This window comes from Pelodiscus sinensis, chromosome 4 (assembly GCF_052426305.1).
Source record: "Pelodiscus sinensis isolate ZL-2025 chromosome 4, ASM5242630v1, whole genome shotgun sequence".
Lineage (NCBI taxonomy): Eukaryota > Metazoa > Chordata > Testudines > Trionychidae > Pelodiscus > Pelodiscus sinensis.
In genome coordinates this window covers 49,496,453-49,518,764 of record NC_143055.1, presented here as the reverse complement: position 1 = coordinate 49,518,764, position 22,312 = coordinate 49,496,453, and the positions used below count along the sequence as shown (strand labels likewise).

General features: G+C 43.7%; 1 protein-coding gene across 2 annotated transcripts in view; it reads right to left on the bottom strand.

Annotated features, from left to right (window-relative positions):
* Positions 1 to 22,312, bottom strand: part of CWH43 (cell wall biogenesis 43 C-terminal homolog) — a 65,792-nt gene that overhangs the window by 5,286 nt on the left and 38,194 nt on the right. For both annotated transcript variants that reach the window (XM_075930447.2, XM_075930446.2), the window contains exons 11-14: positions 16,286 to 16,421; positions 11,415 to 11,564; positions 4,969 to 5,113; positions 4,283 to 4,344 (exon numbers count right to left, since the gene is read on the bottom strand). In XM_075930447.2, the coding sequence (XP_075786562.2) occupies positions 4,283 to 4,344; positions 4,969 to 5,113; positions 11,415 to 11,564; positions 16,286 to 16,421 (493 nt within the window). The remainder of the gene's footprint in view (positions 1 to 4,282; positions 4,345 to 4,968; positions 5,114 to 11,414; positions 11,565 to 16,285; positions 16,422 to 22,312) is intronic.

The window sequence follows — 22,312 nt, the reverse complement described above, 5'->3', positions numbered from 1 at the left end:
AGGCCTGTGCTTAAAGGGACCCCCCTGGACAGCTGGTTCTCAGGTTTCCCTCGCTGAGGGAGAGCAAAGCATTTTTTTCTCTGCATGCTCTGGTTGCCCTCACTCAGAACACCACAGCACTCTGCACCATGGAGCCGGAGCCACCCCTGGGCACTCTGGTGCTTCTTTTGGATGCGTTGCTGCAAGACTGGCTGCACTTTCTGCAGGCTGCCTTGCAGCATCTGCTGCAGCCCAACCCCCATGCCGTCATCTGGACCCTCCTGAGGTACGTGGAGCAGCTGCAGCTCCTGGACGCCAGCGTGCCCCACTGCATCTGGAGTCTGGACACCAGCAGCGACTGGTGGGACCACATTGTCCTGGAGCTCTGGGGAGACCAACAATGGACCCAGAACTTCAGGATGAAGAAGGACACCTTCCTCGAGCTCTGTGAGTGGCTTGCCCCTGCTCTGCAGTGATGGGACACGCACGGGAGGCCCGCCATTCCCCTCCACAAGCGTGTGGCCATCGCCCTATGGAAGCTCTCCACCCCGGATAGCTACCAATCCATGGGGAACCAATTCAGCATGGGGAGATCCACCATCGCAGCAGTGCTCATGCAGGTATGGCAATCTCCAGCCATTGTGCCAGGAGGGGGGAGGGTGCAAGGAGGGGATAGGATGCCGTAGGGAAAAGTGGGGGAGGTGGTGCAAGTTCCCTCCACAGGAGGGTTTGTTCTGTCCCACCCACACTACGGCCTGCCCGCGGTGGCCAGCATTGCAGGGGGGTTGCTCCTGGGGAGTGGGAGCATAGGGCAGTGGCGGGGAAGGAGCACTCTCAGCCACCCTGGCACCCAAGTGACTCTCGGTTTTGTGTGTCCCTCTGCAGGTGGTCAAGGCCATCAACAGAGTGCTGGTCCACAGAGTCATCTGCCTCACTGATGTGGACACAGTGATCAAGGGGTCTGGCACCCTGGGCTTCCCCAACTGCTGGGGGCTATTGACAGGACACACATCCCCATCCATGCCCTAGAACACCAGGCTTCCTTGTACATAAACCGGAAGGGATACTTCTCCATCATCCTGACCACTGGGGCCACTTCATGTACATTAATGTGGGCTGGTCCGGCAAAGCACACAATGCGTGGGTTTACTGCAATTCTTCCATGTGCCAAAGGCTGCATGCCAGGACTTTCTTCCCCAACCACCACATCAGGGTCAGGGACGTGGACGTGCCTGTGTGCCTGGTGGGGGATGCAGCCTATCCCCTACAACCCTGGCTCATGAAGCCCTACACAGGACACCTCAACCCCTCCCTACAGGCCTTTAATGCCAAGCTCGGCAGGGCCCGCATCATGGTGGAGGGGGCGTTTAGCCAGCTGAAGGCCCATTTTAGATGCCTCCTTACCCGCCTGGACCTCTCTGAGTGGAATGTTCCGCGTGTGGTGGCAGCGTGCTATGTGCTGCACAATTTGTGCAAGAGGAAGGGGGAAACTTTCCTGCCAGGCTGGATGGCAGAGGCCGACCACTTGGCTGGCCTGTACACACAGCCATGCATGGCTGCCAGCCAGGAGGCCCATCGGGGGGCTGTCAGTATCCGGGAGGCCCTGCGGGAGAGCTTCCACCCAGAGGAGGACTGAAGTCTTCCTGGTGTGCCCCATTGGGGGCTTTTGCCTTATTCCAGCCTCATATCCTTTCACTGACCCCTTCCCTAGCCTCCATTCCTCATGTAAATAAAGACACGTGTTGACAAAAACAAACTCTCTTTATTGAACAAACCTGGGATGGGAGGGGAATGAGAGTGGGAGAGGGGAGGGGGAAACCTAGTAGGAGGAAGCTGGAAGGGGGAGGCAAGGGGAAGAACGGGAAGGAGCAGCTCAGGGTTGGGGGGTCTTGCTGGCTCTCCTGTCTCTCAGCACTGCGGGTGCAGGGGCCTCGGCATACCCAGGGTGGAAGGGTATGGAGGGTGAGGGGGGACGGAGGGGAGGAAGAAGCGGGAGGGGGAGGAGGAGCGGTAGCTGGGGAGGCAGCAGGGGCTGGAGCAGCAGGAGGCAGCAATCCCTGCACCAGGCTCCGCAGGTGGTCGGAGATGGCATGGCCCTGGTCAAGCAGCTCCCGCCAGCTCTTCCGCCACAGCTGCAGGTCTTCATGCACCCAGTAGTCCAGGGTGCAGTGCTGGCCTCACAGAATCCCCAGGTGCTGTCACTGGTACTCCTCCTGGTTATGGGTCAGCCTGCTGGCCCCCGTGTGAGAGGATGTCCTAGGCAGAGTGGTGTGCCCTTCACTCGCAGCTGGTGCGGCTGTGGAGAAACAAGAGAAGTGGTCAGTTATTCCTGGGGACACAGTGGGTGAAGCCCTGTCCCCCCCTCCCCCTGCCCTGCCCGCAAGGAGAGGATGGCAGGTCTGCACACCATCGGAGCCAATGTGCATGTTCGGAATGTCCTGCTGTCCCTGGGAGTGGGAGCTGGCCTGTGACTGCACCCATGCCCCTGTGCTGTATATAGTGCGGGGGGCGGGGGAAGATATTCCCTGCCTCTGTGTAGAGGGGGCTTGTGTAGGGAGGGCATTGTGCAGTGTCCCACCCCAGGGTCAGGAGCATGTCATGTGCCTTCATACATACACGCGTGTGGGTAACAGGCCAGGGCCCCTGCGTGGCAGCCAGCTGAGGCCATGTGCCCAGGGCTGGCACGGCACATGCACAGGTTGCTGTGTGATCTGTGGTCTCCCTCTCCCCCTCCCCCCCGCCACATAAGGGGACAGTGACGGCACTCACATGTTGTTGCCTCCCCGGCCTCGGACGACACCGGTGACAGGCTTGCTGGGATGGCTCGGGGGTCCTGGGTGCACGGCACGCTCCCTCCAGACTACTGTGGCTCCTGGCCGTCCTCCTCCTCCTCCTCAGTCTCCTGATCAGGACCCTCTGCCCCAGGGTGGATGACCACCTGGGGGGCACAGACCATCTGGCCCCCTAGGATGCGGTCCAGGGCATCAAAAGAGGGTGTGCCCCTGGTTGGGAGCTGCCCCCTGTGGCCCTGGCATAGGCCTGCCGCATCTCCTTTATTTTCATGCAAACCTGCTCCTGGGTTCGCATGAGTCCTTTGGTGGCGAGGCTTGCAGCCATACGCCTATAGACAGCCGCATTCCTCTGTCTATTGTGGAGATCATGGACATTGGAGGATTCCCGCCAAACCTCAGTCAGGTCCATGATCTCCACACTGGACAAGGAAGGCACGCTCCTTTTCTGGACCCTGGCAGGCTCCTGGGAGCTTGCAGACTGGTCCTGGGGAGCAGTGGAGGGCTGGCTGGCACTGGCTGCCTGGCTCATGCTGAGGCAACTGGGTCACGGACAGCAACTGCTGGCTGTGGTCTGGCAGGCTTGTAGCTGGCACAGGCACTGTGGCCAAACAGACTCTACCCCTTTAAGGGCTCCGGGGAGGGTGGGAAGGAGAGGAGTTTTCCTGGTTGTGGCCAGAGTGACCACCAGGGCACCCTGGGAAGGGCTGGAGGCCCTCTATTTCGAAATAAGTGTGTACACAGCATTTATTTCGAAATAGCAATTTCAAAATTGGCATTATTCCTCGTGGAATGAGGTTTACCAATTTTGAAATAAGCCTTTTACTATTTCAAATTAATTTAGAAATAGCAGTTGGCTTGTGTAGACACTACTGAAGTTATTTCGAAATAACAGCTGTTATTTCAAAATAACTTTGCTGTGTAGACATACCCTAAGGTGCGACAAGACTACTTGTTTTTAAAGTTACAGACTAACATGGCTACATCTCGGATTTTTAACCACATGACCGTACAGTCATTAGCTTCAATGCAAAGCTTTTCTGAATAGGATCCAGAGTGCCCAATACCTCAACAAGATCAAGCCCTAGGATAACATTTCCAAATGTGTATCACTGGTGGCGATGAACAAGAATTCTAGAATGAGATTGCAGGGCTGAGATTTAGGAAAATAAAGTCTTTATGTATTTACTCAAAGACTTGATTTGGAAGTCTTAGAAGCAAGAGCTGGAACCCCCCCCCCATGCCATTTTTACATAGTAACTTGAAAAAGTAAAATCGCATGAAGTCTGACATCCCTTTATGTTCCATATTACTTTATGTAATACTCAATTGTCTGCATTTAGTTTAGTAGTTTGCCTTCAGCCAATCAGAAAGTTTGGTGTAAATTAAAGAGGAGAATTAAATACAGTAAGCTCTTCCATTCAGATGAGTTATACAGGTTTAGATCATGAGATCTAAAAATGAGAACAGTAACATATCTAAAACAAATGAGTAAATTATTAATTTTTATATACCTTATTAGTCCACGATACATGATATAATCACACCACCTGTCATTATCCGTGCTGTCAATATCCTATGGGGAAAAATTAAGTAAATATGATGAGGTTTCCTCACAGGCAAACTTAGATCAGGCGAGTCCACACAACAGCTGCTGTGGTGCCATAATATAGGTGCTTGCTACACTGACAGAAGTGTTTTCCCCCCATTAGTGTATGAAGTCCACATCCATGAGCAGCACTATCCAGGTTGATATAAGAATTCTTCCATCAACCTAATCATGTATACACTGGGGATTAGGTCTATTTAATTACAGTGTTCTACAGTGTGAATTTTTCTCAGACCTAAGCAACACAGCTAGGTTGATATAAATTTTAAATGTAGACCAGGCCTCTGTTACACAATCTATATGTAGACACAGAACAAGGAAATGATTTGCATGAGATATAGTCAAAAGTTGCAAAGGAAACAGAATCCTGATATTAGATCCAGACAGTAAGTAAAGAAAGACTGATTTTAAAAGGTACTTTATTCAAATAATATTAATAGTAAATTAATAGTTCATAATGGGTAATTGAAAAATGTAACAGATTTTTTTTTAAGATTTTTTTGAAAAAAGTGTGTATTTGTAACCCTATAATCTGTCAGTTATTTTTTGTAAATTAGATACCTGCTATAGTTAGTAGTAATTCTACATTACCTTAACATTACCATTTTCAATTAGTTCTATGTAATCTCTGGATCCTGGAGCTGAAGTGATATATCCTAAAAATACAAGCTGTCGAGAGCTATTCTTCAGCAAGTTTGAAACTGCAATAGCCTGGAGCTTCCTGTCCAAGTCATCTCTGAAAGAAGTGGGAAACAGTTATTAAAAATATGTTTTAAAAACATATCAAAAAAGATTCTCACTGGGACAAACACAGAAAATTATGTGCTATGCATTGGAAAAAGGTGTATGAACATTTACAAAATAAGGTGCTTTTTAAACTTTTGAAATGTTTGAACTAAGCCACAAATTAGATGCAATTAAGTGCCTCTTTCTCCTCAACATATTCCTTGAACAGCTTTATACAATGCTTTAATCACCATGAGCATCTCATCTGAGTATCTTGTGCAATTAAGACTTTGGGTCTGTCTGTCTAAACCATAAGTTTAATTGTACTGGCACATAACTGCCTGGAATGTTAACATGACTTTTTAATTGTACTTGGACAGAACAAGCAGATCCTAGCACTGCATTACAGAATCATAATAACGCTTAGATAATGTAACAATTTCTCTAACACCATTAAAAAATGGTCCCACAAACACTTCCAACAAAAATGGTGCTGGAACATGTGAATTCCAAAACATGCCAGGCTGCACTGGCATTATAGGACTTGACCATAGACCATAGTCATGGGACCAAATAACCTGTTCTAACTGATTAAAACTACATTGGATCAGATGTCCCTGTAAACTGCCCTGATTATAACCAGATCCTCTGACTCAGTTTTAGATAATATTATGGCTCTTTTTTTCTAGGTTTCTGCATGTTATCAGCTTTCACCAGCTGTACCAAGGGAGATCTCATCTATATTTTTTATAGATTTGGGACCAAATACTGCTCAGACAGTGAGTTGCATCTGGGGTCTCTAGTGCCAAAATAAACAAAAAAAAGAGCAGGGCAAACATTACTATTCCTCTGAGTGTAGCCGTGACTACAGCAAGCTCACTGGCTAGTGGAGTGAATGGCTATGAGACACACAATTAAATTGATAATTAAACCAGTGCAAACTCCTATGTGGACATTCATAAAATCCGCTCGATTCAGGTTTAGCTTAATTTGGTAACTTGAATCACTGTGATTTACACCAATAAGCCTGGCATAAACTAAATTTAAGAGTGTCCACACAGGAGTCTGCACCGGTTTAACTAAATCAATTTAAAGACTGATATTAGTTTAACCAGAGCAGGTTGTGTGTGTGGACAACACCAGAAAATCATTATTCTCCAGCATATTTGAATTGTAAATCTGCAGAACAAAATGCTTATGGCCAGAATATACCTTCTTATTGCTCTTATTGTATTTACTGGGTTTCTAAATGATTCCAATAAAAATAACAGTGATCCAAGTAATGGAGCTGGTCTACTTCCTCCTACAGCTAACACACGCTTAACACAAGGTGTGATGTATTGGAAGGGTACTACCCTTTTCTAAACATCCCAGCATTTAGTAATTAAAGGGTTAGATCCAGAACAGTGTGTATCAAGGAAGTGTTGGCAGAGAGCCATGAGAGCCAATGGGAAGACAGTGGGAGAAATTTGAAATGAATCAGATTTGCCTGCTCTAATCTCCTTTGCATGTGAGTTCAGAGAGGAGCTGGGAGAGACATGGACTGAGCAGGAATAAGGCATGGATTTCCCAGCAATATCCATGTCTAAGAAAAAAACCCTAAACTTTGGAACAACAGAGATGTAAGTAGAACAGGGAATGTTTAATTAGACATAATCAGGTTATTCTCTTTATTTTCTTGGTTTGTGGGATTTCTCTGTGCCGGGTTAAGACATCCTCTCCCCTCCGTACACTATACCTGAAACTGAATCCCAGGGAAGCAATTTGTTGTGCTTTAATCTGTTTTTTTGTTGTTGTTGTTACTTTGTAATAACCAGCAACCAAGCATCTCTACCAAATATATTTTCTTTGTTTTGTTAATAAAATCACTTTTTAATACTATAATCCAATTTCTGTGTCCTAGAAGGCAGGAGGTTATGTGTCTATGTGGCTGAAACTGAAGGCCAGCTATTAAGAGTTTGTTAATAGTTTGTTAAGTACAGTTTGTTTTCAGTTTCTTTCCTAAGGGACAGTTAAAGAGCTTGGAGTTACCTCACATGAAGAAATTCCAGTGTGTCTTCCTGGCTTTCAATGATTTGTTTTATTTGTTTTTTGCATTTGGGTGATAGCAGCATACCATCCAATGAAACTGTGACCTTGGGAAGTTTAAGCAGAAGCCTCTCATGGCAAGTTATTTTAAAGTCTCTTGCAGGCCCCCACATTCTGCACTCGAAGTGGCAGAGTGGGGAATAGCCTGGACACAAGCCAAACAAAAGAATGGTTTAAAAAAGACACTGGTCCAGACCTATACAAAGCTCTGTGCTGAACTAGCTATCTTCCTCACAGGTCCTCCAATACATCTCTGTGAGAGAAGACTTGCACTGATATAATTCCATTTTTTTTTAAAAAAAGAACCCTTGATTACTTTAAAAGTTATGGTTTCTGATTACTGTTCCCCACTTTCAAAACAACAATAACGAATTAATACAACTTTGGATCTGCTTCCTTCACAAGCTGACAGTAGCATTATAAACTGATAAACAGAGCAATGCTTGGTATGGGGTGATCTTGTGCTTCTTCTCCAAAGGTTCTGGAGCTCAGGTGTGTGCGAAAAGCAAGTTCCTCCCTGAAAGGAGGCTTCTGAGGTTTTCATTTGCAGTCAGGTCACATTTTCAAACTTCTATTTGTATTTATAAGGGCTAGAATTTTTTAAAGTGAAAGCTGAGATCCTAATAATCACTTGAATCCTGGAGTTGAGGCTTTTAAGAAAAAAATCTTCCCAACATCACAAGACTCGAGAAATTTGCAAGAATTGGTAACACTAGTATTCTCTAAATCAATAGAAAACTGGGCTGGAGACTTTAAGTCACTACAGGAATGCTGCTGAAAGGGAGGGTGGAATGGTCAGGGAAGAGTTGTACAGGAGAGAACTCTAGGCTGATCAGAAGGTAAGAATGCTGGCACTAAGCACTGAGCTCCATCCCTTCCCCAGAGCTACTAGAGGAGATGATTGTTTCTATTTTTTTCCTTCTGGCCCTTTGATCAAGTGCCAAGAGACAGAGGACTTGCTGTGTTGTTATTCTCTCATGCTTCACCTTTTAAAGGACCACTGACTGAGCAAGACACTCAGCATTACTCCTAGCAAATCAAAGGGTTAGGAGACCAACCAAGGTGGGCCAACTTGTCAGCAACTGTGCAGCCAGAGGGATCAGAGTTGGCCTTACGGCTTCCAACAGCATTCCCTCCGCTCCTGTTTCTGTGCATGTGAGAATTTTTCTGACTCCCCAGTACTGCAGTCTTTGGGTATGTCTACATTGCATTCCTCCTTCAAGAGGGGAATGCAAATTCAGACAAACAAAATTGCAAATGAAGCATAGATCTGAATTTCTCACTTCATTTGCATAATGGCAGCTGGCCACTTTTCCAAAATACCATATTTCGAGAAAAAATGGGATTATTTTGAAAAGAAACCCTTCTTTCGAAATAACCCTTCTCCTTAAAAAATGAGGTTTAAGGGTTATTTTGAAGGAAGAGTTTCTTTTCAAAATAACCCCGTGAGGACCATGGTTTTTTTCTTGGAATACGGTATTTCAGAAAAGTGGCCACCGTGATTATATAAATGAAGTGTGGGAAATTCAAATCCGCGCTTCTTTTGCAATTTCATTTGTCTGCAATTGCATTCCTCTCCCTATGGCCAATTTCTCCCACTGTGTATTAGAATGTGCTTCTCCTTTCTTTACTACCTGAAAGTCAGATTCTTTGGGTGGGGACACAAAGTTGAACAGAAAAATAGAAGTGATTGGCTGCCTGCTTTAAGCTTTCTTTTAGAGGACAAATTGGGAGCTCTTTCAGATCAATTCAGTTTAATTAATAAGATGGTTTCCAACAAATCCAGCTCACTGGGGTACGTCTAGACTACAGAGTTTTGTCGACAGATACTGTCGACAAATCTTCTGTCGACAAAGAGCGTCTACACTACATTCAGTTCTGTCGACTAAGCAAGCTGCTTTGTCGACATGACAGTGTAGATGCAAGGACAGTTTACATGCAATAACACCTTCCGTCAAAAGAACTCTGTTGACAGAAGGCGTTATGCCTCGTAAAATGAGGTTTACCAGTGTCGACAAAACTGCTGAGTTCTGTCGACGTTATGTCGACAGAACTCAGCAGTAGTGTAGACGCAGGTATAGTTTTGTCAACAAAAGTTTTGTCGACAATAGTTTTGTCGACAAAACTCTGTAGTCTAGATACACCCTAGGGGCTCGTCTACACTGGCCCCTTTTCCGGAAGGGGCATGTAAATTTCATGAGGCGTAGTAGGGAAATGCGCGGGGGATTTAAATATCCCCCGCGGCATTTAAATAAAAATGTCCGCCGCTTTTTTCTGGCTTTTAAAAAAGCCGGAAAAGAGCGTCTACACTGGCCCCGATCTTCCAGAAAAAGCGCCCTTTTCCGGAGGCTCTTATTCCTACTTCAAAGGAATAAGAGCCTCCGGAAAAGGGCGCTTTTTCCAGAGGATCGGGGCCAGTGTAGACGCTCTTTTCCGGCTTTTTTAAAAGCCGGAAAAAAGCGGCGGACATTTTTATTTAAATGCCGCGGGGGATATTTAAATCCCCCGCGCATTTCCCTACTACGCCTCATGAAATTTACATGCCCCTTCCGGAAAAGGGGCCAGTGTAGACATAGCCTAGGAGTTCAGCTTCTTAGGTGGGAAAGGGTTTGGGAGAACTAAATGGATGGGCATAAGGAAGCAAATTCTGGTAGTCACTTCTCACATTCTCTTAGATCCTGGCCACCCTTTTAGCAGGCGGTTATGGCCAGACACTTTCAGCTTGCTTTCTTACATAATTATAATGAGTGAGTTTATGGAATTACCACCAGTATTGCTGTTCCAGTACAACTCACATTTCTTGCATGTTTAGCCTGGGATTTCCTCAGGGCAGAATTCTGTTTAAGTATTGTCCATTCATTAGTTTAAAATGCCATATACACAATACAGCCTTATGAGTAACAATTAAACACAGAGTAAACTGGAAGCTGCTTAACTATGCTTCATAGGTTTTATGCAAAGAGGGCCCTAAACTGGAGGAACATTGGGAGGGACATGACTGGGGTCCCATAAGGGGAGGAAGTGAGGGAGTGCGAGCTTGCTCCATTCCTGGTCCTGGCTCTGCTAACAAACTCCTTCTGTTTTCAGAAGCTTTTTTGTGTATTATATTCCTTATCTGATTTATATTTATCATGCATAAAATTACAGAAATTAAGAGATACATCTTTAAATCTAATAATTGGGATCTTAATATTAGGTACCGTGTAAAACAGTGTTTCTTAAACTTTTTAAGATGGAGGAACACCAAACAATTTTTTTTTTTTTGGAACACCAATGATTTTTTGTTGAGAGAAGAAAAAAAAAAAGAGGACGGGGAAAAGTTATTGAGCAAAAAAAAGTCAGGGAGGGGAAATTATTGAGCCCTTTAAGGGCAGCCATTTTGAACTCTGTTGTTCTCTGCAGTACACCTCCAACTGCCTTGCAACACACTAGTGTGCCACGGAACACAGTTTAAGAAACACTGGTGTAGAATAAAGCAAAATAAACTATAGCTACTTAAAGATTCATAAAACTCGCCTGATTATTAATATATATTATACAGCCATAATCTTTTAAATAAAAGATTGAGAAAGACAATATATTTACTAATCCCTTCAAGCTTTTGATTTATCAATGCAAGTCTTCATTTCAGAAGCTGGAGGTCAGGTTTTATACTTCCAGTTTTAGCTGTCTAGTAAAAATAATGAACTTGGTTTTTTTTCTTGCTTTCTCCATGTTTTACACAATGTATCATATTAGAAATCTCAGAATTGTATCCTTCAGTGGAGAGGGGAAAAACACCCTACATTGAGGCCCTATAATTTCTTACCAACTCACAAAGTATGCCTTCTACCTATACCTGAGTCTGTCTCTCCATGACAGAACACAATAGAACTCTAACTACTGAGAGGAAGGAGGCTGAGGAAAGGGCAAGGAATCCAATATAGTTTCAAAGCCAATCATGACTTCAAGTACTGTAGATACTAAACAGAACACAGTAGCTTTGCAAGGTCTGTAGCAATGTAAACTTGGATACATTTGAGTTTTCCAGGACACATTTCTACCATAAATTAATAAATCAAGATCCTTTCCCAAACCACTAACTTTATCATAATATCTGGTTAAAAAGCAATTATTATGGTGGAAAATGTTTAAAGGACATTTTACAAAAACCACTACCTAATGTTAATTACATTTTGCTTTGCATTTTCTATGTAACTAAATTTTAAAAAAAAAGCACACACTCTTCATTTCCAAAGTGAGCAACAACAAAATCCACCAGCTTCCCAGTGAAGTTGACAGTCATAGAGATGGCTGGTGCAATCTCTCCCTCTGGCGATGGGAGAAGGTGATGTCTGGATTTCACAATTGGGTATCTTGACAGAGCCATGATCCTGCAGGGAAATAGAAAAAAAACTTTTTTTTTCGGTTCTAAAATATGGGCACAGGGCCACAATGCTATTCTGTAAGTACACAACAAAAGCAGAACACAATAAAATAAGTGTGTATATTAAAACATTCATTCTTTTTTTGCACATACCTAAAAAAACCACTTTTAAAAAGTTGTATTTAAACACAAATTTTTTGTCAAGGATACTCTTTCACTATAGAAAGGAGCAGCTAAGAGTATACCAGCAGGGATTACAGCACACAGAAAAAATGACACTGTGCCATCCACAACTCATAAGAGAACAGATCTTTCAGAGAAATTATTCACCTTAGGAAGATGCTTTGATATCCTAGACAATGCACACGTTACAGCAAGAATCTCCTAAAAAGCAGCACAATTTCACTGAATTTCCTGCCATCCACGGTACCGGATGGTTTGGTATTTTGAAAAATGAAAATAAGCATGATGTTTTGATTTAGAGTACTACTGCAAAATAATTCATGGAAGGAAGACTGAAATAAACAGTTAATATGCTCCATGCAAAATAGAAATAACAACCCTTCCATAACTTTTGATTACAAGTGAGCTGTAATTCAACCTTAAATTGCCAAGTTTTCATTTGTTCACTCTCAGTGTGGACTTTAAGTGCAGTTTTTACTTTCAAAATATTTTATGATGCAGTATTTTAATGGGCAATTTTGCAAGACCATGTGACCATATTCTGCATTCTTTAAAAAATCATGAGGCGGAAACAGGTTCGCAAAGCGTTGAGTCCCAGAGTAGAAATTAAAATTAAAGTGTAATAAACATTGAGGAAGCTCAATATGCTATTGAAACCTGAAAATTCCCCCTAACACAATTCAGTATCATAAAAATCATTATTTTGACCTGTAAAGACCTTAAAATACACATTGAATGGTAGATGATCAGATAGTAACATAAAACTGGATACAAGAGACCTGATCACAAAAAATATGCACAGATGTATCTTAGGGTACGTCTAGACTACATGGCTCCGTCGACGGAGCCATGTAGATTTGTTGTTTTGGAAAAGGGAAATGAAGCCACGATTTAAATGATTGCGGCTTCATTTACATTTACATGGCTGCCGCGCTGAGCCGACAAACAGCTGATCAGCCCTTATTCCACGAGGAATAACGGGGCTGCCGACAAAGGGCTTTGATGTCGACGGGGGAATGTCCAGACTAGCGCGCGAGCTGACAAACAGCTGATCAGCTGTTTGTCGGCTCAGCGCGGCAGCCATGTAAATGTAAATGAAGCCGCGATCATTTAAATTGCGGCTTCATTTCCCTTTGCCTACAACCCTCATCTACATGCCTCTGCCGACAGAGGCATGTAGTCTAGAGACAGCCTTACTGTATATTTGCCTGTATAAAGCCCAAGCTAGATTCAAACATGTTAATCAAAATTCCAATTTTCTCCCCATGATGTATACTGTACTTAAGCCTGAATCCCAAATTCCCCAAGGCCAGAAAATACTTAAGAAAAATAACAGCTAGCAATAATATTTAGAATATGTCTCTTCTCAGTCTAGGCAGACTGCAAAAGCTGTAGTATTTCCCTTCATTCTACTGCACGGTAGAAGAATCTGGTTGGCAGACTTTGAAGACTGGCTTTGTCCAAAAACAACAAATCATAGAATCATAGAATACTAGGACTGGAAGGGACCTTGAGAGGTCATCGAGTGCAGTCCCCTGCCCTCATGGACTTTATAGACTAACAAAACATGTAGATGGTATCATGAGCTTTTGTGGGCACAGTCTGCAAAGTCTATAAAGTGCTACCAGACCATTTGTTGTTTTTTTAGTTTATCCTGTACAGACTAACTTGGCTACCCCTGAAGCTTTTGTCAAGACTGGCATCTTCTTTATTGAATTCTGTAGCTAGAATCTTGGCACACACTATTCTCAAAATAAATAAATAAATAAAAAAACAAAGAGTGGTCCTGTAGCACCTTAGGGTATGTCTACACTACAAAGTTAGTTCGAACTAACGGACGTTAGTTCGAACTAACTTTAATAGGTGCTACACTAGCGCTCCGCTAGTTCGAATTTGAATCGAACTAGCGGAGCGCTTAGTTCGAACTAGGTAAACCTCATTTTATGAGGACTAACGCCTAGTTCGAACTAGCTAGTTCGAACTAAGGGCTGTGTAGCCCTTTAGTTCGAACTAGTGGGAGGCTAGCCCTCCCCAGGTTTCCCTGGTGGCCACTCTGGCCAACACCAGGGAAACTCTATGCCCCCCTCCCGGCCCCGGACCCCTTAAAGGGGCACGGGCTGGCTACGGTGCCCGTGCCAGGTGCAAGCCTGCCAGCACCCAGCTAGCAGACCCTGCACCTGGCACGGCACAGAGCCACCCACCCGATGCCCCCCAGCCCACCCCCTCTTGCCGGGACCAGGCTGGCGGCTCCCGGGAGCTTGCCCTGGACCGCAAGAGGCGGGCACCTTCCTGGGCTAGTGCGGACATCGTGGACCTCGTCCACGATCTCCGCACTAGGCACAGGAAAGTGGCCGTCTAGGGCAGGAGAGCTGCCAGCCTGGCCACCCAGGAGCAGGTGTGCATGAAAATCAAGGGGGTCCACTGAGACCCCCGACCCTGAGCCCTGAGCTTACAATGGCCGTACTGGGTCAGACCAAAGGTCCATCTAGCCCAGTAGCCTGTCTGCCAACAGCGGCCAACCCTAGGGACCCTGGAGGGGATGGACCGAAGACAATGACCAAGCCATTTGTCTCGTGCCATCCCTCTCCAGCCTTCCACAAACTTTGGGCAGGGACACCACTCCTACCCTCTGGCTAATAGGACTCCATGGACCCAACCTCCATCACTTTATCACACTTCCCTTTAAACTCTGTTCTAGTTCTAGCCTTCACAGCCTCCTGCAGCAAGGAGTTCCACAGGTTAACTATTTGCTTTGTCAAGGACAACTTTCTCTTACTAGTTTCAAGCCTGCTACCCATTCCTTTCCTTTGGTGTCCTCTAGTCCTTCTTTATGGGAACTCAGGAAGAACTTTTCTGACTGCACCCTCTCCACCCAACCCCTGCTTTTAGAGACCTCTATCCTGTCCCCCCTCCGTCTCCTCTTTTCTAAGCTGAACAGTCCCAGTCTCTGTAGCCTTTCTTCATCTGGGACCTGTTCCCAACCCCTGATCATGTTAGTTGCCCTCCCCTCTCCCAGCCTTTCTCTTCCCCTCTCCCACCTCCTTTTCCCAGTCTCCCCCAGTTTTTTTCAATAAAGACAGAGTCAATGTTGGAAGAAACGTTATCTTTATTTTGTACATCAATAAGAAGGGGGGCTAGGGAAGGGTAAGTGGAAGGAGGTGAGGGAGGAATGGGGTACGAGCCCCCGATGGGGAGGACTGGGCTGGCTCTGCGGGCTTCTGGGGGTGGAAGCTCTCCTGCAGCCCCCCAATTACTCCCTCTCCCCAGATGGCAGCCTGCGGCAAGTGCAGCCGGGCTGATGGCCGAGTGGTGTGATGTGCCCAGTGTGGGCACTCAGGGCACTCCAAGCCAGAACTTCTTTGCAAGCGGGGCACCCCTTAGAACTGTGTGTCCGGGGTGGGGGTCGGGACCCTTTAAGCGCAGCCCTCGGCTAGCCTGAGACAGCAGCTCCATGCTCTAAGTCCTCCTTTTATGCCCTGCCGGCACTGCTTCCGGCCATCCTTAAGCCCTGTTCAGAGTCCACTCAATGTGGACTTACTAGTTCAAACTAGCAAAATGCTAGTTCGAACTAGTTTTTAGTTCTAGATGCGTTAGTTAATTCGAACTAAGCTAGTTCGAACTAATTCGAACTAAGTTAGTTCGAACTAGCGCTGTAGTGTAGACGTACCCTTAGAGAGTAACAAAACATATACAAGTAGAGCAAAAGGCATAGAAACCCCAAAATTTTGAGGTTTCTATTACCTCTGAATTTTGGGGTTTCTATGCCTTTTGCTACACTCATCTAAAGAAGTGGGTTATGCCAATGAAAGCTCATGATACTATATATATTTTGTTAGTCTCTAAGAGTATATCTACATTACAGCATTAGTTCGAAATATCTAATTTCGAAATAGTTATTTCGAAATAACGTGTCTACACACAAAATGCATTTCGAAATAGCTTTTTGCTATTTTGAAATAGTGCGTCCACACTGATTGGGTGCTGAATCACATTTAAGGCCAGCTGGAACTGGTTTCAGCAGGGCATCAGGTCAGAAGTTACCTTGTGGTCAGGGCGGCCAGCAGGGCACCCTGGGAAGGGCTGGAGGCCCCCTATTTCAACATAAGCATCTACACAGTGCTTATTTCAAAATAGCAATTTCAAAATTGGTGCTATTCCTCGTGGAATGAGGTTTACCAATTTCGAAATAAGCCCTTTGCTATTTTGAATTAATTTCAAAATAGCAGTTGGCTTGTGTAGATGCTAGAAAAGTTATTTTGAAATAATGACTGCTGTGTAGACATATTCTTAGGTACTACAGGACCACCCTTTGTTTTTAAGTTTTTTTAAGTTACAGCCTAACACGACTACCTCTCTGAGACTGTTCTTAAAGTCTGCTGTCCAGCTTCCCTGAGCTTTCCTCATCCACCTTTGGTACAATGAGGGCTGTATTGTACATTAAGTTGCTAAGAACTTTTATCATTAAATCTTGCAACATTTTAATTCATATTTTTAAAAATCTGTGTCTTTTCCCACCGACTGCATCTGTTTCCATAGATAACTTACCCCCATGTGTGATCCTTTGTGCTTGGACCAAAATCAGTGTAAAAACCTAGTTTTTCTCCTAACCACATTGTTGGATCAATGTTCCCCATGAATGGCTTGGAGGCATCACTCTCCAGAATAGTAATAAAATCTGCACCTGGGATACAAAAGTTTGAAAAACTGTATCAATAAAAAACAAAGTTATTCTTCTGATCACACAGGATGGAATCAGCTCCCTCTAGCACCAGTGAGATGTAATTAAAGAGTGATGCAAGGTGTTTTCTCTCATCCATTAGTTAGTTGTGTACGCTGTTTCTAAAGTGCTTCCAGCCCTTACTAATGTAGGACCCTTAGTTTGGAGCAGATCCCTTGCACCAATAATAATTCAGCCCATTCCACATGTGTTTGTTAATAAAGTACCTGAAGTCTCCCCTGCACCCTCACAAGATAGAATTGCAGCCTTATTTCATGAACACTTTTAAGAGTTTATTTTATACAATAAAAATAATATTAGTGCATGACTTAGTGGCTCAGAATATTTGAATGAAATACAGAACTCTTCATTTTTAGGGTTCCTGAAGATTTCTTAATCTAAGGTTTGTCTTGAAACATTGTACTACTGTTTGTCAGAATTGCTTCTTTTGGAAATAAGTATTTTGCTAGCAAAAAGAGGCTCTCAAAGGAAATAAAGTAAATTACTGATCCTGTCATTTGTGCTTTTGGTTCATGGAGACTTCAGTTGATGGGTTTAATGTTCATGAGAAATAAATACTTTCAATATATTTCCTATATAGTTATTTCAGGTTAAAAACATGGGCTTCTTTGTTTGAAGCAAAAATAACCACTATGAGGACAGAAAATGGCCCAACTTTCAAGTCTTGAGCCTCTGAATTGTTTTGTTTTTTTTAAGACGGTGAGGATTGCCAACTGAATGGACTGAGATGTCAGCCCCCTGAACACAAAACCATCAGGACCCTTGAGGAGTCAGAGCTATCTGTGTGCAGTAGTCCAGTGCTTCTCATTGCTCCCATGTTACACTTCAGCATGACATGTTGCATCAATGCTTGTAAACTGCTCATTGACATGGAGGGGCTACCCTTCCCAAGAGAAACAATTGGTTCCCTTAATAGAATGGGAACACACAAGCCAAAATGTTAACCCCATCACCAACATCACTCCTTCCTAATGCTCTTTGTGCACCTGCAGAGGCGTGTCTTTAGGAATAATGCTACAAACACTCCCACATGCACTACAGTGCCACCTGACCGTGGCCCCTTCCATTCATGAGAGCAGAAAGGACAATACAAACACATATATAACACTAGAAAGGCAAATTTCCTTGTTTATATATGTTAAAACCAATGTCTTAGCCCTCCCTTGTTACAGAGCTTAAAATCATAACTATGTGCTACAAATTAAAAAAATTGTTGATTCAGTAAAGATACTAGATTCATGGCTCACTACAACAAACCTGTCACCTACTAACTCTCCTTTGTCCTACAACAGCACTTCACCTTTAATATTTTGCTTACAGAAATGCATTTAGATAGATTTCTTTTGTTGTAATAGAGAGGAGTGACTGAGATTGATTACCGTAAAATCATGAGTATAATGTGCCCTTTTTTCCAGAATTTTTTTAGCATCAAATTTGGGGTGCGCATTATCTATAGGAGGTTTTTTTTTTAAGTTTTAATTTGGCAGTTCCACGTCAGTTAATTGCTGGACACCGGAGGTTAAGTTGAATTTTATTAGCGTAGACAAGCAATCCTATACACTTTCAAAAAAGTAAGTACAAGTAAGGAAATAAACACCGCAGCTCAAACACGTTAATTGACATGTTTAATTGACTGTAAACACTTGGAAAGTGGCAAGGTGATAGGGAACAGCCAGCATGGATTTGTAAAGAACAAATCACGTCAAACCAATCTGATAGCTTTCTTTGATAGGATAACGAGTCTTGTGGATAAGGGAGAAGCGGTGGATGTGGTATACCTAGACTTTAGTAAGGCATTTGATATGGTCTTGCATGATATTCTTATCAATAAACTAGTAAATACAACTTAGATGGGGCTACTATAAGGTGGGTGCATAACTGGCTGGAAAACCGTACTCAGAGGCTACATCTAGACTGGCATGATTTTCCGCAAATGCTTTTAACGGAAAAGTTTTCCGTTAAAAGCATTTTCGGAACAGAGCGTCTAGATTGGCACGGACGCTTTTCCGCAAAAGCCCTTTTTGCGGAAAAGCGTCCATGGCCAATCTAGACGCGCTTTTCCGCAAAAAAGCCCCGATTGCCATTTTCGCGATCGGGCCTTTTTTGTAGAAAACAAATCTCAGCTGTCTACACTGGCCCTTTTGCGCAAAAGTTTTGCGCAAAAGGGACTTTTGCCCGAACGGGAGCAGCATGGTATTTCCGCAAAAAGCACTGATTTCTTACAGTAGGAAGTCAGTGCTTTTGCGGAAATTCAAGCGGCCAGTGTAGACAGCTGGCAAGTTTTTCCGCAAAAGCAGATGATTTTGCAGAAAAACTTGCCAGTCTAGACACAGCCAGAGAGTAGTTATTAATGGTTCACAATCCTGCTGGAAAGGCATAAAAAGTGGGGTACCACGGGGTCTGTTTTGGGATCGGCTCTGTTCAATATCTTCATCAACACTTTAGATATTGGTATAGAAAGAACGCTTATTAAGTTTGCAGATGATACCAAGCTGGGAGGGGTTGCGACTAATCTGGAGAATAGGGTCATTATTCAAAATGACCTGGACAAATTGGAGAAACGGTCTGAGGTAAATAGGATGAAATTGAATAAAGACAAATGCAAACTGCTCCACTTAGGAAGGAACAATCAGTTTCATACATACAGAATGGGAAGCGACTTTCTGGGAAGGAGTACAGCAGAAAGAGATCAAGGGGTTATAGTGGACCACAAGTTGAATATGAGTCAGCAGTGTGATGCTGTTGCAAAGAAAACAAACATGATTCTGGGATGCATTAACAGGTGTGTTGTAAGCAAGACATGAGAAGTCATTCTTCCGCTCTACTCTGCGCTGGTTAGGCTTCAATTGGAGTATTGTGTTCAGTTCTGGGCACCACATTTCAAGAAAGATGTGGAGAAATTGGAGAGGGTACAGAGAAGAGCAACGAGAATGATTAAAGGTCTAGAGTACATGACCTATGAGGGAAGGCTGAAGGAATTAGGTTTGTTTAGTTTAGTAAAGAAAAGATTGATAACTGCTATCACATCCCCCCTCAGATATCTAAAAGGGTGTCATAAGGAGGAGAGAGAAAACTTGTTCATCTTGGCCTCTGGGGATAGAACAAGAAGCATTGGGCTTAAACTGCAGCAAGGGAGGTTTAGGTTGGACATTAGGAAAAAGTTCCTAACTGTCAGAGTAGTCAAACACTGGAATAAATTGCCCAGGGAGGTTGTGGAATCTCCATCTCTGGAGATATTTAAGAGTAGGTTAGATAAATGTCTATCAGGGATGGTCTAGACAGTATTTGGTCCTGCCATGAGGGCAGGGGACTGGATTCGATGACCTCTCGAGGTCCCTTCCATTCCTAGTATTCTATGATCTTCTACTCATCTTTGAAGCCCTCGAATTTACTGTTGTTAGCATCATCCTCGAACAGATGAGCAATATCTTCCGGGGTATAGTCCTCGACATCTTCATCCAGGTAATATAAGACATTGTAATCTTCACATAATTTGCCCTCGGCTGATTCATCGTCGCTTGGATCCATCCACAGGGCATCATCCTTGCTGCCATCCATAGCATTAGAGATGCTGCATTTCTGAAACCCCTTCCTTACGATGGCAGGATCAAGTTGAAGCCAGACATCCACTCTTCACTAGGTCACGTCTTGCAGCATCGAAGTTCACATACGTCCACCTGCAGTAAATGTATGTTCACCTTCCAACAACCAGGTGTTCCATTTCCTGTGTAGTGCATCTTTCATTGACTTATTAACTGTCACGTCAAGCAGCTGCAACATTTTGGTCATTCTACCAGAAATAATTGCCAAGTCTGTTTTGTACTGCTGAAGCCTTTTTTTTGATGGATGGCATATGATGACAACGAAATGCATCCAAAACTATCACAGACCACTTTCTGATAAGTCCACCCAGCCACTTCGCCCAAACCATCTGTAGCCAATTAAGCATTAAAGCTCTGTCAATCCAGCCTTTAGAGTGAACACGCACGTGAACAGTGTTTGGGAATATAACATTCTTTGGCATTGTCTTGCATTTGAAGACAATATAAGGAGGCAGCTTCATTCCGTCAGCCATGCAAGCAAGCATTATGGTGAACCTTGACTTTTCATGCCCTGTGGTAGCAATTGAGACGGTCTTAGCACCTTTCACTTAAAGCGTTCTATCGTAAGGATTATCACAATTTAAAGGTGTCTGATCTGTGTTACAGATTAATGAAAGGTTGTACCTGTGCTCCTTGCATAGTTTTATGATAAACTTTTGGAACTGTAGTAACTTGGTCTCAGAGTCCATGGGTAGCTTCTGCGCAATTGTCGCTCAGCGTCGGACCGATAGGCTATGCCGATGCATGAACCAATTGCCCCAGCCGTGCAAAGCTTTAAACCCAGCTGTGTTAGTGCAAATTTTCGCAAAAGTCAAAGCCTTCATTCGAACCTCCACAATGCTAATACCACCGCCTTGCTGTCTATGCTCAGCAATCCCCTCAAGCAGCTTGGCCTCCAGCTCAGGATATACAGCGCTTTTACCTCACTCAGCCATCTTCGTCCAAGGCAACGCTTACAGGTGCTCTTTCTGCTGTCTCCAAAGCCGAATGTTAGACTCTGCTATGCCATCAAATTTGCAGCTGGCAGCTCTGTTGCCATGAGCCTCAGCATACCTAAGTACCTTAAGTTTTTCAGCTGTAGTATAAGATCACTGACAACTCATGGTGTCACAAAGAGAGCATTAAAACACCACACATTATATACTTGTGCGCTCATGTGCAATCGACCAGCAATACAAAAGGGCAGGAAATACAGCAAATTTGGGGTGCGCATTATAGATAGGTGTTCAGTTTTTTCCATTATTTTGACATAGAAAAGTTAGGGCGCACTTTATACTCGCGATTTTACAGTATTATTAACGTCTCTCCAGCTGGAAATTCCATTTAAAACCAAAGGGAATATTACTCTCTCTTACAAATCATCTTGATTCAAGGTAACTGTATCACTGACAATCATAATGGAACAGCTATGAACCCAAAGTTTAAATGAAACTATTTCATCCTTAAGCTATGAGGAACAGTCCTGTGCTAACAGGCGGATGGGTTCAATTACTGACTACTAAGTTCTCTTCTTTGTAGCTCCTATGATTTCACCCTGTAGGACATGTCACACTCCCCCATACTTTATGGAAATTGGCATATGAGTATGCATAATTCAAAGATTCTTTATGCAAAATGCATCATGTAACACATCAATTTTAAATGTACAATCTGCTGAATCTGTATATCCTACTTTTGTGCATGTATCATTCTTGTATGTGAAGTTAGAAATATGAAGTGCAAATCTGGCCTTAATTCTAAATGGGGACCATTAGAGATACTTTTGGATCTTAATGACCAGGTACTCAAACCAACAACTTATAAATAGTCTTGTTTGTCCTCTAATCGCAAACTGTGGTTGGCTCTAGAAAGACATGTGGCCCAGGCTACCTAATGCTGAAACCCATTTTTGATCTCATACTTTCGAGATAAAAAATTAAGGGGAGGGAAGAAACTGAAGGGGAGAAAATTTTTAACTGAGCACAAAGCATTCCCACTTTGGAGAAAAAGGGATATATGAGGGGGGAACCAAACAATAGGGGCAGTTGCCGGACACCAGGAGACCCTGTCATTTACCACCTCAGATGCCTACTGGAAACATCTAAAATGAACAGAGTGATCAGGCCCAACCTAGGAGGCTACTTAACATGTGAAAGCTGTATGTAGAACAACTGTTTAGGCTAAGAATTTGCATGTACTGTAACAAGTTTCTTAGTGGATTAGAATTAGCTGGCTTTTTTAAAATTTTTAGTT